Below are 14,009 nucleotides of genomic sequence, written 5' to 3'. Positions count from 1 at the left end.
GTACTAACTCATCTCCTTTCTCTTGATTTTTTGGGCTGAGGAAAAGTGTGTTAAAGAGTGTTAGTTGAGGAAATTTCGGGTTGGGAAGATACACTTCTGTTATTGTTGTAAGAGCAATGCTGCACAATTCTGTTTTCTTGGACTTTTTCCTTATGACAAATCATTGTGTAATTTTTCCCTGTTAGGCTGTTTGAAAGTTTCCATTGAGGGTTTTTTTTTTTTGAAAGAACATTGACACATCTACTTATATGCATTCTTTGTATATAGCAATTAAAAGTTAAATAATATTCATACCTGCTCAAAGTCTCAGATATAAAGATATTTACAATGAAAGCAGAACTGAGGATAATTCAAAAGGCAGCATCATTGTCCTAAATTATTAGAAATAAAAAATAGTCTTAGATCTCTTAATACTTGTGTAATCACTGCAATGTACAGGAAAAAACTTCTACAGAAGTCTACTGTGGGTGCTACTTTAGGCAGTTTGCCAAAAACCAATTCACTACGTTTTTGAGAAGAAACCAAGTGCATATTTTTTCTCCTTAGCGTTGGTTTCAATGTATTGTATTTGTCAAGCAGGCTTTGTAAGTATCGATATGTGTGAGAGTAATTTATACTTCTTCTCTGCAATATGTTGTCAAAGTTAGTTGGCGTTACCTGTAAAGCCAGTTGTGTTTTCCCATTTAAATTCCGAATGAACTTTTCAAGAGCAGGAGCTGAAGAGACATGTCTGAGCAAGTCCTTTTGGCAGTGGCAGTAGCATGTGCGCAAGACGTTTCTTGTCATGCTTTTGATCTGAAACTATTCGCTTAGTTACAGAGGAAGCTTGCTTTTTCTTTTCCCCCTCCGGAACATTGAATCAATCAATTCTAAGAATGCGTTGGGTAGATATTTTCTCGGGTTGTTCAACAAACATACCCATCCTTTTTAGAGAGAGTATTTGTTTTGTTTATTAATTGTGGCTAGCATTTTGCAAACTTTAAGTGGAAAAATGCTGAATGCTTAAAGGTTTGCATGTTCAGCTTTTCATCTAATGCATTGGCTGTGCTAGGTATTAGGTTTTTGTTTACATCTGCCGCATGCTCCCAATGGATCTTGTTTTTCAACACAGCATCACCAGCTTATGTTCTTCCAAAAGCTGAACTGCAATTGTGAATGCCGTGTGTAAATTACCTTTCTTTCCAATGTTCTGACCATTTTTTAGAAGCATAACATACTGTCTGTCACTCTTAATGAGGTAAGGCCATACCCTTTTCAGCAACCATGGGGTGCAGTGGGAGTAGATTTGTAAACAAAAGGTTTCATGCTGAGGACTTGAAGTTCTTCTTGCGTTTTGAGAGGTGTTTTTTTCAGACTACAGTTGTTTGATCCCTTGGAGGGCACTACATTAACAACTGTGGTTTAGCAGGTATGCTCTGGAAAAGTAGTGTTCCAGTTACATATTGTTCAAAAAGAATCAGGTTTGCCTGTGCCAAGACCAATCTGGGATGCAAACCAAAGCATAGGAAATGTAGAAAATCGTACTAGTTTCCAGATGCACTGGCTCGTCTTTAACTCCTTCTGTATCTCTTCTACTGAACCTTTATTTTGTGAATTTATTGCTGTGTTTGTTCTTTCATAGCAAGTGTCTGTACTCAGTCTGTACCCTTCTAGAGTCATAGGGATTGCAAGAAGTTTGCAAATTGCTGTTTTAAGTGGAAATAGTCCTCATCTTTTTTAGAACAGCGGAACAGATAGTGTTCTGTATTACTGTTGTGTATACTACTTGTACTACAAAAATCAGGAGTGTTGAGTTTTGCTGCTTGGAATGTCAGTCATAATAAGCACTGTCAAGTGGGTAACTTTATAAATACTTTTTTTTTCTCTCTTTTTATATATCTTTTTTCCACTCCAGTACCTTCTATTTTAGGGTATTTTATTTCATGTTTTTAAAAGAGAATCTCCGTCACTTTCTAGTGTGTTCATGCTTACCATTATGTTTGTTGAGAAATTTAAGACCATTTTTCTTAGGAGGATCCTTAAAGGAGCTTTGTTATGCCACAGCATATTGCTTAATAGCATAGGCTCAGAAATATTAATGATTCAGACACTTTATTCTAAAACAGTTTTGCTCTCTGTGAATCACTGTATTAGGCTTTTATTTCTAAGTAAAAAAAACGCAAAACAACCATATATGAATCCGTTGGCACTAAATATGTCTGTAGAAGCCCAGTTGCAGATAACTACACCATCTCTAGTGTAGTTTTTACTGATGAGTGTTCAGATCCTTCATTATTTTCTTTATGGATTGAACTACTAAAGCCTTTGTTTTCAGCAATCTAGAAGCACAAGGAAAACTTAGTTAAAGACTTGAGATAAAGCTTTGAGTTGAAAAGGTCCTTTAAAATACTGAATGGAGGCAGAAGAAGATACCATGGTTCTTTACCCTTCTAATAAACTTAGATGTTCTAAAGACATGAGTATTTTTTGGCAGAGAAACTGAAAGCAGAATTTACAACAGAATTGCTTTGCATCTTGCCTACAGAAAATTGATAGGGGTGAGTATTCCACTTATTTTACTTGTGTCACTCTTCACATAAGCAAAGAATTATCCAGACAGTTTGGTGAATGGCATAAAATATTTTGACATTTATTTTTGAACATTATCAGAAGCAGTCTCTATTAACTGTTGACTTTAAGTGTGAATTATTTAATGTTTTAAAAGATGGATTTGCTTGTAATTTGTTGCATCTTAAAGTTGGTGAATATACAGAAGACATAATTCTAGGACTTTATTTTTTCAGGGCTAACTCCAGGTGCTTGTATGGGATCTACATTTTTGTAAAATGCTGTGTCATCTGCTACTTTAAAAGTACTCTCATTTGATATGTGTCAGCTTGAGCACTTGGAATTCTCACTTCCATGAATTCTAGCCCAGTTTTCTGTTCAATAGTATCATGTGCTCTGGCTTATTACATTTGTAAAGATATTACATCTTTATTGAAAGATTCTTTTTTCTAAGGAACTAGTTTGTGTTGTATTTTGAGAGAGAGAGAGTAGTGAAACAGTAGTTTTGAACAGACTAGCTAGGAATCTATGTGGTTAACACCATGTATGTTAAATGTATATGTATTAAGTGCTGACAACACTGTTGTGCAGTTCCTTCTGCCAGTTTTTTTTCTTGCAAATCACTACAGGATTAGAATTGACAGGAGTCTTCTCAGGGCCATTCAGAAGCCAAGCCTCTAGTAAAAATCAAACACCCTGAGGAGTTGAGCAGATATTAGAAGTCTGATATGCTTCCTTGAACATGCCTTTAAATAAAGGAATATCTGAAATGTTTTAATTGAGAGAAAATAGGAAGTTTATTTTGGGCTCTTGCTACAGTAAATGATGTATCAGATTTTGATGCAATACTATTGGTGGCTTTTATGAGTTTTACAGAAATTAAGAAAAATATTTCATTTAGATGCTTGTTTTAGACATCCTAAGGATAATATTTAAAAGATCATCAGGGAAAGAGTCTCTATTATTTGTGCTGCTATTTGCAACATATATTTCAATTCTTCTTGCATACCATGGAGACTTACTTAGGATAATTAGGGTGTAAAAGACAGTCTTTTATGTCTGTACTATATGTTTGGATTCCTTTTTGAGTTTTTGAGCTCTGGGCTCAGTAGACAATTGTGTTTCTTAGTAACTTCTTTGCAGTTCACATTGTCATGAGAATATGTGATAGCAAAGATATCAGAATTTGTTTTAATTATGAGGACAAGTATGCAACTTACATGCATTAAACAATAACTCAGCATGCAAATAAACTATTTTTCAAGCTTTTCCATACTGGTGTCATTTTCCAGTCTTGATAGTTCTTCCCATGTTGTTAACATGGTCAACAAAAGATGAACTGTTAACATAATTTGCAAATGTTAATAATGTACATAATAGCACTGCGCCTACTGAATTGAATATTCTTATATACAAATATCATATATTTTGCATTATTTTATTACATGGAAACTGTATTATGAAGACGTTAAATGTCTCATACTGTATACAGAGTTCAAGTTGCTGGAATTGAAGGATTTTTAATGAAGACAGGATGGAAGAGTTTCACAGGATCAAATACTAGCCATTTCCTTTAGATTGGTTCAACTGTTAAAAAATGCTAAATTTAAATGAAGGTAGAGGCACTTGAAATTAAATTGTTGCTCTAATTTTATTGCTGTTTCAATCTCTTTACACTTTCAAATATTATATAATCCTGTCTTACTAGTTAGTTTAGTTTCTGTGCCTCATTCTAGAAGAGCTTGATTACAGTTAATTAGTGATCTTTTCCCACTTGTAGGCATGAGAGCTTACTCATGAAACTTTCTACACAGTAATGGTATTTTGTGGTTCTTCTCAATGTTTTTGCTTGTTTGGTGGTTTGCTTTACATTAAGTGTTGACTTCTAAAGCCTTTACCTTTAGAAGTCCTTCCCTAGCAATTGGAAAGTTATCTCCTTCCACTTACATATGATTTTCCTGCTTCCCCTCCTTCCCCAATTACAGGAATAAGAGGGTAGTATATTACTGTAGACTACCATCATAGATTCCTCTGGTTTCACATCCTACTTTCTTAGTATGGTACTGAGGGAGATGTCATGTTTTGTAGTAGAGGAAACAGCTTTGTCTCGCAACAGCTTCTTGAAGTAACGGTATGCCAAAAGCATGTCACTCTGTGTAGACTGTTTCATTAGATTTTCATTCCTTACCCACTTTTTCCAAATTTTTTTAGGAAAAAAATTGTCACCACATGTTTAGTGTTTTCTCTAGCCTAATTGAAACAGTTACTATGTTGACATATTTTTCACATTTTGCACAGTTGAAAACTCTGCTGCTTCTCTGTTACATTTAAATATTTTCATTTTCATCTGTGGCAAATGAGGACCGGTTTTATCTGACAGTTCTATATCAGTTGTCTTGTGGTAGCTATTGTGATTAATTTCAATATGTTAAATATTTTATGGAATTTTTTTCCAGACCTGTTAGTTTGAAACTAAGATAATGTTCAGGTTCTTGTAATATTAAGCAGCTGGAAATTGTATCACTTGTTATTCATGTTTTCCTTTCTGTACATCTGTAAGCTCTGGTGGGTCACAAATGTCATGTCCTTAGGTACATATTTTCTTCTTAATTTCTGCTAAGGTATTATTTGCTATTTATACCTTTTCTCATCTGAGACAAGCAATATATTTTGTTCCACACAATAAGCTCAAAGATAAAATACACCACACTCATAAGTGGTGATCACCATTTATGAGACTTTATAAAGAAAATAATTTTTTCCATCACTGTGATTATCATAGTAATTTTTTATTGTTAGATATGTAACAATGAGATAGAGAAGACTTTCTTTTGACTAACAAATTAGTTTTTAAAACCTCTGCTATATACTGAGCCTTTAAGAGTGCTCTGAATGAGGAAGAGGAAAGATTTGTGCATGTTAGGGAGTAAGACACTTTCAGGAATAAGGAACTGCTAAAAACATTTTGAAAAATGGAAGCAATCTTGTGTTTATTCTTGTTTCTTGAATGCAATGATGATAAAAGAAGCAGGGAGAATAGTGGAGGAATATTTACTTTGATGAAAGTATTCCTGGGAAATGTTGCTCGTTACTTACCAGAGATTGCCAGTAACCATGGAATTACTGGGAGATAATTATACAGGGGTGCTTATAAGCATCAGATGAAATTTGTAATGGTGGTTGGGATGCAGTGCTTTTTACTTTGATTGAAATCTAGCAAACCTCTTCCGATAAATGTGTATGTTAACTGTAAGAGATTGTCCTACTGCAGCTGAAAAATTTGTGAAGATGTTCAGCATTGTAGTCTTTTATTTGATAAACATATATAAGAGCTATGAAGCCACTCCCATTCCCAGAAGCTCAAGTGCTACCAAAGAATTAAGAGAAGGGTCCTGATCTCTACATCAACTTATGTTCTTTGTAATACAACACACTGTATATAAAGAGAGCATTATGTAACTGATCTTGCATTTTTCAGCAGACACCATGAATAGTAATGTGAATTAACAGCATATGATTGAAATGGTGTGTTTTTGACAGAATGCTTTTTGTAAACATGCGTTTCTTTAATATCTTGCCTTCAGTTGGCTAGTATGTTTTAGTAGAAGAACTTCAGGAAAATATGAACATTGCCATCATTAATTTTTAGAAGTTACTCGTGTGGTTCTTTAGTAACAAAAATTCACCTCTAAATGCAAAAACACATAATGACTTTCTTGTGTTTGGTTGATAATGAGGCCAACTTAAGTTCTGGCATGGGAAAGGGGCATTTAAAGGAAAAATGACACACTCATGTTTGTGTATTTTGTGATTAAGGAAACTAGTGTGTTTGCCTAAAAGGGTGGGGTTTCTCCAAATAGCAAGGGTTCTTGTCACAGGGAGCACGGTAAAGTTGACGGTTGAATGTCCATTCTGCCTGACAATAAACGAGTGGTTTATGAGTCAGTGACTTGGGGTAGGAAGAAATGGTTTCTGTGTGCTTTTTCAGTAATGAATACATGTTAAATAATTTATGGCATTATCACACTTGGACTTTTTGGTAGGGCCTCCTGCAGTATTACAAGAGGTAATGGTTTTACTGAGGAGGATTGGTATAGATTAGATATGTTTTTACAGTGAGGGTGGTGAGACGCTGGGACAGGTTGCCCAGAGAAGTGGTGGACGCCCCATGGCTGGAAACATCTGATGGCAAGTTGGACAGGGCTCTGAACAACCTGATGCAGTTGAAGATGTCCCTGCTCATTCCAGAGGGTCTGACCTGGTGACTTTTAAAAGGTCCCTTCCAACTCAGACTAATCTGTGAGTCTGCGTATTTGAATCGGCTAAAATAAGACCACTGGTTCATGGTGCAGAAGATGAAATTTGCTTTCTTTATTTTTTTGAGATTAATTTAATAACTAAACAGTTCACCGTATAATAAGATCCTATTGAGGATTCAGCAATTTACTTTCATAAAGAACAATGGAAGGTGTCAGAAGTATCTGCATGTATAAGAAATTACAGTTGACTTGGTAAGTTGCACCAGTTGGATACCATGGCTCAACACATAAAAAAAAAAAAAGTGCACGGATTTTATCCTGAATTAGGGTTTTATTAAAAACTTTTAATTGAAGCCATCTGATTTTAAAATAGGAGTTTTGACACAAAAAAAATTGTGCTAAATTTGAGCTAGAAATTACTGGAAATTACATTTCTACAGGTTGACTCAGGCAGGGATGATGACCAAATGAGCAGTGGTTTTCTTCAGTGTAAAGATATTGTAATTTTTTTTTCTTTTAATGTGATAGTGAGCACTGTTTTGTGTGTAAGATGGTAATGTTTCATCTGACATGGTAATGTATGGGCACAAAAGTCATGTTCATATGTAAGGTATAGTGACTGTCCATTTACATAAAGGTATATAGTCCACTTCATGTAAAGGTACTAGCTTTTACCTGGGGCTGGTTTGTGCTCACTTATTTCTGTAAGGGAGGTTTTAAAGGAAAATGTTTTTAATTTAATGAGAGTACTCTCTTTTCTGTCTTGAAACACTGATAGGTTATAGGTGGTTTGATGTGGTGTGTGTGGCAGGTCAGCCACTCTGTAGGAATATGTCTTCATATTTATGATAAATAAAACTAATGACTAATCTAATTATTGTTGTTGTTCAGTTGAAACATAAATATTTTATTATTTTTTTCAGATATTAAGTCATAAAACAGGTACTTGTTTTCAAGAAATACAATGGACATGCAAAAAGTTTCTAACAGCTCTTGCAATGATGGAGTTCTTCTTAGAATGGGCCTTAATGATAACAAAGCTGGAATGCAGGGTTTGGATAAGGAGAAAATCAATAAAATCATCATGGAAGCTACCAAGGTTGGTTTGATTACTTTTTTCCTGATGCTTTATTTGTGGTCCAGTGTTTTAAGACCCTCTTCCTTCCCCAAGTTTTATCCCTCACATGTGTATATGGGTAGCATCTTCTTAGAAGAAATTTATATGTGGGGAGGAAGGAGAGGGGCCACAGTTTAGTGTACTTCAGAGTATTGTTGGATTCATCTACAAGGACATGGGGGAGGACAACTGAGTATAGGCTAAAGTGCTCCCTTTTTGTCCAAAGCAGTACATAAATACTACAGCATTTTCCAGAGGTAACTGTGAAGACTGCAACTTCCTCTTTTTTTCCCCCTTTCTATTCCTTTTGTCCACCCCATCATTAATCAGCCAAGCAGATTTACTTCTTTTGGTCACCTTCCTGTAACTGATGAATTCAATATAATCAAGTTTTTTTATAGTCAAGTTTTTGCTGCCTGTCTTTCTGACTGTCTTCTCAGTATGCCAGAGAAGTGGCCAATAGCATGCAGCTTTATACTAAAGATCCACAGAGGCCCTCACAACTCTTCAAACCATTGAAATATTTGTCATCCTAGTTGTTACTGGAGAGTTCCAATAGAACAATGTAGGGATAACACTTTATCTGGGACGCTCAGGGTTTTCTTACTTTTCCTTTCACAAATGTGTATTTTTTTTTGTGTCACCATGGCCTGAAGATTATGTGCTTTGATGTTTTCCTCATGCATTCTGTACTGACTAATATTGCTCTGCAGTGATCTGCAGTGGTGGGACAGAGGGAGAAAGGAGGAAAGAGAGAGAAAACATGCTGCAAACAGTTCTTATGTAGCAAGCTTTTTCCCTTTCTTGCTTGCAGATTCACATTGATAATACTTTATATGCTATCTAGCTCATTATTGATGTTTCTTCTATATATTGTGTTCACTCATTCTGAAAAATAGTGCTTTGTCAGACATATCCCAGATAATGATATTTACATAAAATATTTTGTTATTGCAGTTACTGTTTTATTTCCTGGTATGAAATAGAGTGAACTATAAAATAGGCTTTCAAAACTGACATACAGGCATCTGACTACTAGACTATATTTCTGTCAAAAAAGTGGAAGAGTTTATAATTGCCAGTTACACATCAAGAAATACGAAAAGAAGCATTGATTTTTTTCCTTAAGCTTTTCTATAATCTTTAAAATGACACCACCTGCTGTGATGTACACACTTGCACAAACTGCAAGAAGGTTTATAGCATTTCAACTGTGAAATACTGCAAGAAATAAAGAAAAAAAATAAAATCTTACTAATAATCTCAATAACTGTGTTGTTTTCTACACCTACATTTTGGCACTCATTTCTTTCAGTGAGTCTCAGCAAGCCATATTTGATGGCATAGGGGAGAAAAGATAAAGGGCATATCTGACATTCAAAGAAATCACACCCTAATTTTTTCTAATGAGATGTTTCTTCTAATGAAACATGACATATTACAGCTCTGCCATCATCTTTTTTATAGTTATTATGAAAGTGGATATTTTTGCTTTTTATATAAATGCTTGAATCTGACTTGACTATGGCTAAATTCTTGGTATCAGTGACAGTTTGGTGGTCAGACACTTTGACCTAAAGATCTGTTCATTTTTGCAGATTTTTCCAAGTAGATTGACAAAAGATTTCTTGCAAATATTATTTCACTTGTAAGCTAAGACATATTGCAAGAAAAATAATTCATTTCCTAGTTTTGAATTTTTCTGCTTCATTATATGCTCTCCTTTCTTTGTTCTGAGTCAAGAGGGAGAGTCACATTATAACATGTCTTTTTATTACGTCTCCTTGTATTCATGCCTTTTTTTGAAGGAACAATTACGTATGTAAGAGCCACAGGGCTACTTTTATACTCATTTGGTTTTCATCATCCTCTTACAAGTAGCTTGTGATTCTGCAGTGTCCTTCAAGATTAAATGGCCAACAAAATATTCAGCATTACAGGTGAATTCGACTTATACAACGTCATTATATATTTCCATATTTATTAAGCTATAATAAATATAGCTTAATATTGGAAGTCTGAAAAAATGCTAAAATAAATTTTTATTAGAACTTAGTAATCCATACCTTGGAGGTGTCGCAAAGAATAGTTTGACTTTTTTCTACTCTTTCAAAATTTTTATTGTCAAGTGTTAGGCTAAATAAACATACAAAGTTCTTTAAATAACTCCTTAAACTCCTTTGTGCAGGAGAAATATATGTGTCATTTGAAGAGATGTAAAGAACCAGTGATCTTTTTAGTGTATTTTTATATGAAAGTCCAAAGCATGCATTAGAAACCATCTCTGTGTTCTGTGTTTTCTGTATTTAAAGATCAAAAGTGGTTGCATAAAGACAAGGTAGAGCCAAAAAGAAAAACACAGTGGTTTTGTGGTTTTTTTTTCTTTCAGGGGTCTAAATTTTATGAAAATGAACTTAAGAAAGATCAGCAAGTTAACCAACGAATTGAAAAAATGATGCAGCTAAAAGAGAAAATTACAGCACAACAGCTCTTGAAAGCACAGATGCAGGTATTGATCTTCTAAAGACATACTGGGCTAAATGTTGGATCATAAAGATTTTGCTGTGTTCTGGTTTATTGCATTAAATTTTGCCAGCAGGCACAATGTTAAACTACCATTTGATGTTAGACATACAAGGAAAACTGCACCCTATTTTGATGGTCATCTTAATATAAACTTGTAAGAAGAATAGTTCATAAAATTATTTTGAAATGTTCTCTAAATGAGTAAAATGAAACAAATCAATTCCTATGTTTCCAAGTCTGATGAATTTGAAGTTATGTCATTATGATTTATGTAAAGGTTTGTTAAATACTTTGCTAATAAGTATCGTATCACTATTGAGCTTGGAATTTATGTGTCCAGTGGCCTGTGATGGGATGAGAAAGATCAGAGTTGTCAATAATATGCCTGTTTTAAGCTAATTAATAAAAATCATCATGGGAAACAGTCAAAAGAAATGCAGGTGTCCGGAACTAGACAGGTGAAGAGGCTATTCTTCTTTTCAAATGATAGATTGTAGTCTCCAAAGTATTACAGTGTATGAAACATTAAAAGAAAGGTTGCACACCAAACATTACTAGGCACTACAGAGTTAAAATTGTTTGTAGGAGTTGAATTCCTTTCCATTTTCATTTTTGCTGTGATTCAGTCTTAAATGATTGCTTGCTAGCTTTCCTTGACAGGATTCCTGTTTTATTCACTGCACATAGCAGATTGTGTTCACTGAGGGGCAAATTATTCACTATTTACCATTGTCCTTAATGTTCGATGGGTGGCTCTAAGCTTTTGTTGAACTCCAGTTTTGAATACAGAATTACTGATTTCCTAATAGAGTTTCTTAATATTGTACACCACATGCTGTGAATTCTTAATTCTTGCAATATTCCAGCAAGGTAGACTGATATTTTTTTTGTTTGTAGATGGAGAGCTGAAACACATGAAGATTAAACACATCCTTTGATTTTCAGTGCCATTGTGAGGATTAGAGGTTGAGCTCTTTTTGGTGTACAACCTTTTTTGTTCATTTCAGGTTTACAAACCACTTCAGTACTTCAGATGCCAGTGTTTCAAATTTGTTCAAAGAAAACTTTGCCGTTCTGAGTACCTGTGAAAAGTTTGTTGTAAGCCTGTGTGTCACAATTGTTTTTAGTGAATCTTAAACATGGATTAGTTATGACTCTGCTTGTCCAGGGTTTTTTCAGTTAGCTAAGGTAGCTTTTAAGTAATATAATTACAGAAAAAATGCTTCTGTTTCCATCCTACCTTCACCAGAGAACTATTTATTTTACAGAGAATAGTCTTTCTTATAGAATGAATTACATATAACAACATTATTTTTTTTATAATAATTACATTAATAACACAAATTTTATAAATAATGTTATTATATCGTTATGTAATGAAAGAATATGTAGTGCACTTTGTGGAAACCAGAAAATTTCTGTTGCTTTGTCTATCTTCATGTTGTCTTTTTGGGGAATTGATTCCTTGATATCGCAATATAATTTTGTAATCTTTTAATGTTTCTTATGAAAACTGATTTCTATAGAGGAAAAAAGAAACTTAAGATAAATTCTCTCGTATGTCTCTTACTGGGACTTGGGTTTCAAATTCCATGCTTGAAATCTTTATGCTTCTTGCTGAAGTAGCAGTCATCTTTATTTCCAATAAATAAACTGTAAAATCAGCTGTCATACTGCATGAGAAATGTCATTAGAGGAGTATAGTAGGCACACTTTTTTGCTGGCTAATTTGAGATCCTTACTTCTGTAAAAACATTGGATTTTTGTTCTATTCTCTGTATACGCATAAACTCTGGTTTATGATTGTTGCTGCTATCATTCTCCCAGCACAAATTCTGACCGTTTTGCTGTCTCTGCTTTCTTTTAATTTGTCATATCCTGAATTTTTGTTTCTTGTCCCACATCCACAGATCACCATCAGTCCTCTTTACAAAACAGTCCTTGTTCCAGAGTCCTCATTGAAATCTGTGAACTTGAAGCCAGTCTTCTCTCTCTGTATTTGATATTCTAAATACCTTGCCCTTTTTCTGTTTCTTACCTGCCAGCTACATCTCCCCAGGCCTTCACCTTTTGCTTTGTTTTGTTTGGTTTTCGTAATAATTACTGTGTATTGTTTAATCAGCTCCATTCAGTTGTGGATATAGTCAGTTCTTACTATCATTTTCTCTGTTGTTCTTATCTATTGAGTTTTTGACTCTTATTTTACTGCCTTCTGATAAGAGAGCCTGTTCTGCTAAAATTTTAAGTGGGAAGTATTCTGGAATTAGAAAGGTATTTGTATATCTACCTCTATGAACACTGCATGTTCTCGTCTGCAAGTGAAGTCTTATTTGTAGGATGGTTAGAGGCTCAGGTATGGTTTCCTAATCTGGCAATTGAATTAAGTCCTGTAAGGTAAAACCAAACAAAAACATCTCCATATACTGGACTTTTGGACAAAATCCTGGTTACATGGTGGAAACAGTAATACGAATAAAATGTAGAGTCTGCAACACAATACTGTTGTTTTTGCCATTAGAATGTGTGGGACTCCATGAGGTTCAGTGGTAATTTGTAATAAATTAAAAAGTGTGCAGCTGCTGCCATATTTGGAAACTGCTGTAGTGATGTTTGCTGGTTTTTTTCATCCATGTTGGGTTTATCCCGGATGTTTATTCTGTAAATAATTACCATTGTCTTGCTTTTAATGACTTTTCTGTCTTGCTTATATATTCTGCTGTGGGATAAGAAAAAAAGGAGAAGTTACTCTTCAAATTGTCTAAAAGTAGTTATAAGGAAAATTAAACTTCTAATTTTGGTTCTTTGGTGGTTTGGGGTTTTTTTAGCCTAGCTTAAAAATATATATTAAAAAGTATCTCTACTTTACAAACGTTTATTGAAAGCAGCTTTTAAATACTTGTCAGCCTGGCTTGCATGTAAGGAATTACTCCACAAATTTTAAGGAGAAGTTTTGTAGGTGCCAAGATTTCTCTGGGTAGATCTGGTTGTGTTTTGTTTTGGCATAGTCCTTTTGCTGAAGAGTAATCTTTTTGTATTTATTAGTTTAATGTAATTTTGCTTCATTCTTTAGATGTGTATGTTAGCTAATCAGTAAGTATGATGTTAGCAATATATTTAGGGAGAAAAAGCAAACCAGAAGTTAGTTATAAATGTGATAAATTGAAATGCAGAAGTTATGCTACTAGAGCAGCACTTGATAGTATTAATTACACAACTTGAATTTGAGAGCAACCTGAAAATTATCTTTAAAGTAGAATTTAAAAAAAGGATGTTTTTGATGAATTGTGACTTGAATCCTTTTGAATTAGTACTATAATGGAAATCATGTAAATACCCCACTTTTGTTTGTTTCTTTGAATGGCTTCCCCTTTGTGTTTTTAATCTGTCTGAGCTAGTTTTCTCAGCCTCAAAGAACATACTGTGCTCTTTTGTATTGAGTAGCTTAGTTTAAGGCTCTCTAGCATTTCATCCCTTGTAGCAACTTGGAAAAAAACAAAGAAAAGACTTTGTAAATCATTAATCAGCAATTTAAATAGAAAATTCCAAGCTCACTTGCCTTG

The 14,009-nt window shown here is 34.2% G+C and overlaps 1 protein-coding gene across 8 annotated transcripts in view; it reads left to right on the top strand.

The window, feature by feature from the left end:
- The window catches only part of POLK (DNA polymerase kappa), a 35,046-nt gene that overhangs the window by 820 nt on the left and 20,217 nt on the right, over positions 1-14,009 (top strand). For 4 of the 8 annotated variants that reach the window (XM_064403355.1, XM_064403348.1, XM_064403351.1 and 1 more), the window contains 2 exons: positions 7,730-7,905; positions 10,313-10,432. In XM_064403355.1, the coding sequence (XP_064259425.1) occupies positions 7,771-7,905; positions 10,313-10,432 (255 nt within the window). In that variant the 5' untranslated portion in view covers positions 7,730-7,770. Of the gene's footprint in view, positions 1-42; positions 2,538-3,846; positions 6,847-6,875; positions 7,059-7,729; positions 7,906-10,312; positions 10,433-14,009 lie in introns of those variants that run through there. The other 4 variants (XM_064403350.1, XM_064403354.1, XM_064403352.1 and 1 more) reach the window with 4 other exon arrangements.

The sequence above is a fragment of the Passer domesticus genome, chromosome Z, assembly GCF_036417665.1.
Source record: "Passer domesticus isolate bPasDom1 chromosome Z, bPasDom1.hap1, whole genome shotgun sequence".
Lineage (NCBI taxonomy): Eukaryota > Metazoa > Chordata > Aves > Passeriformes > Passeridae > Passer > Passer domesticus.
The sequence above is the reverse complement of the archived record's forward strand: the minus strand, read 5'-3'. Positions and strand labels throughout refer to the sequence as shown.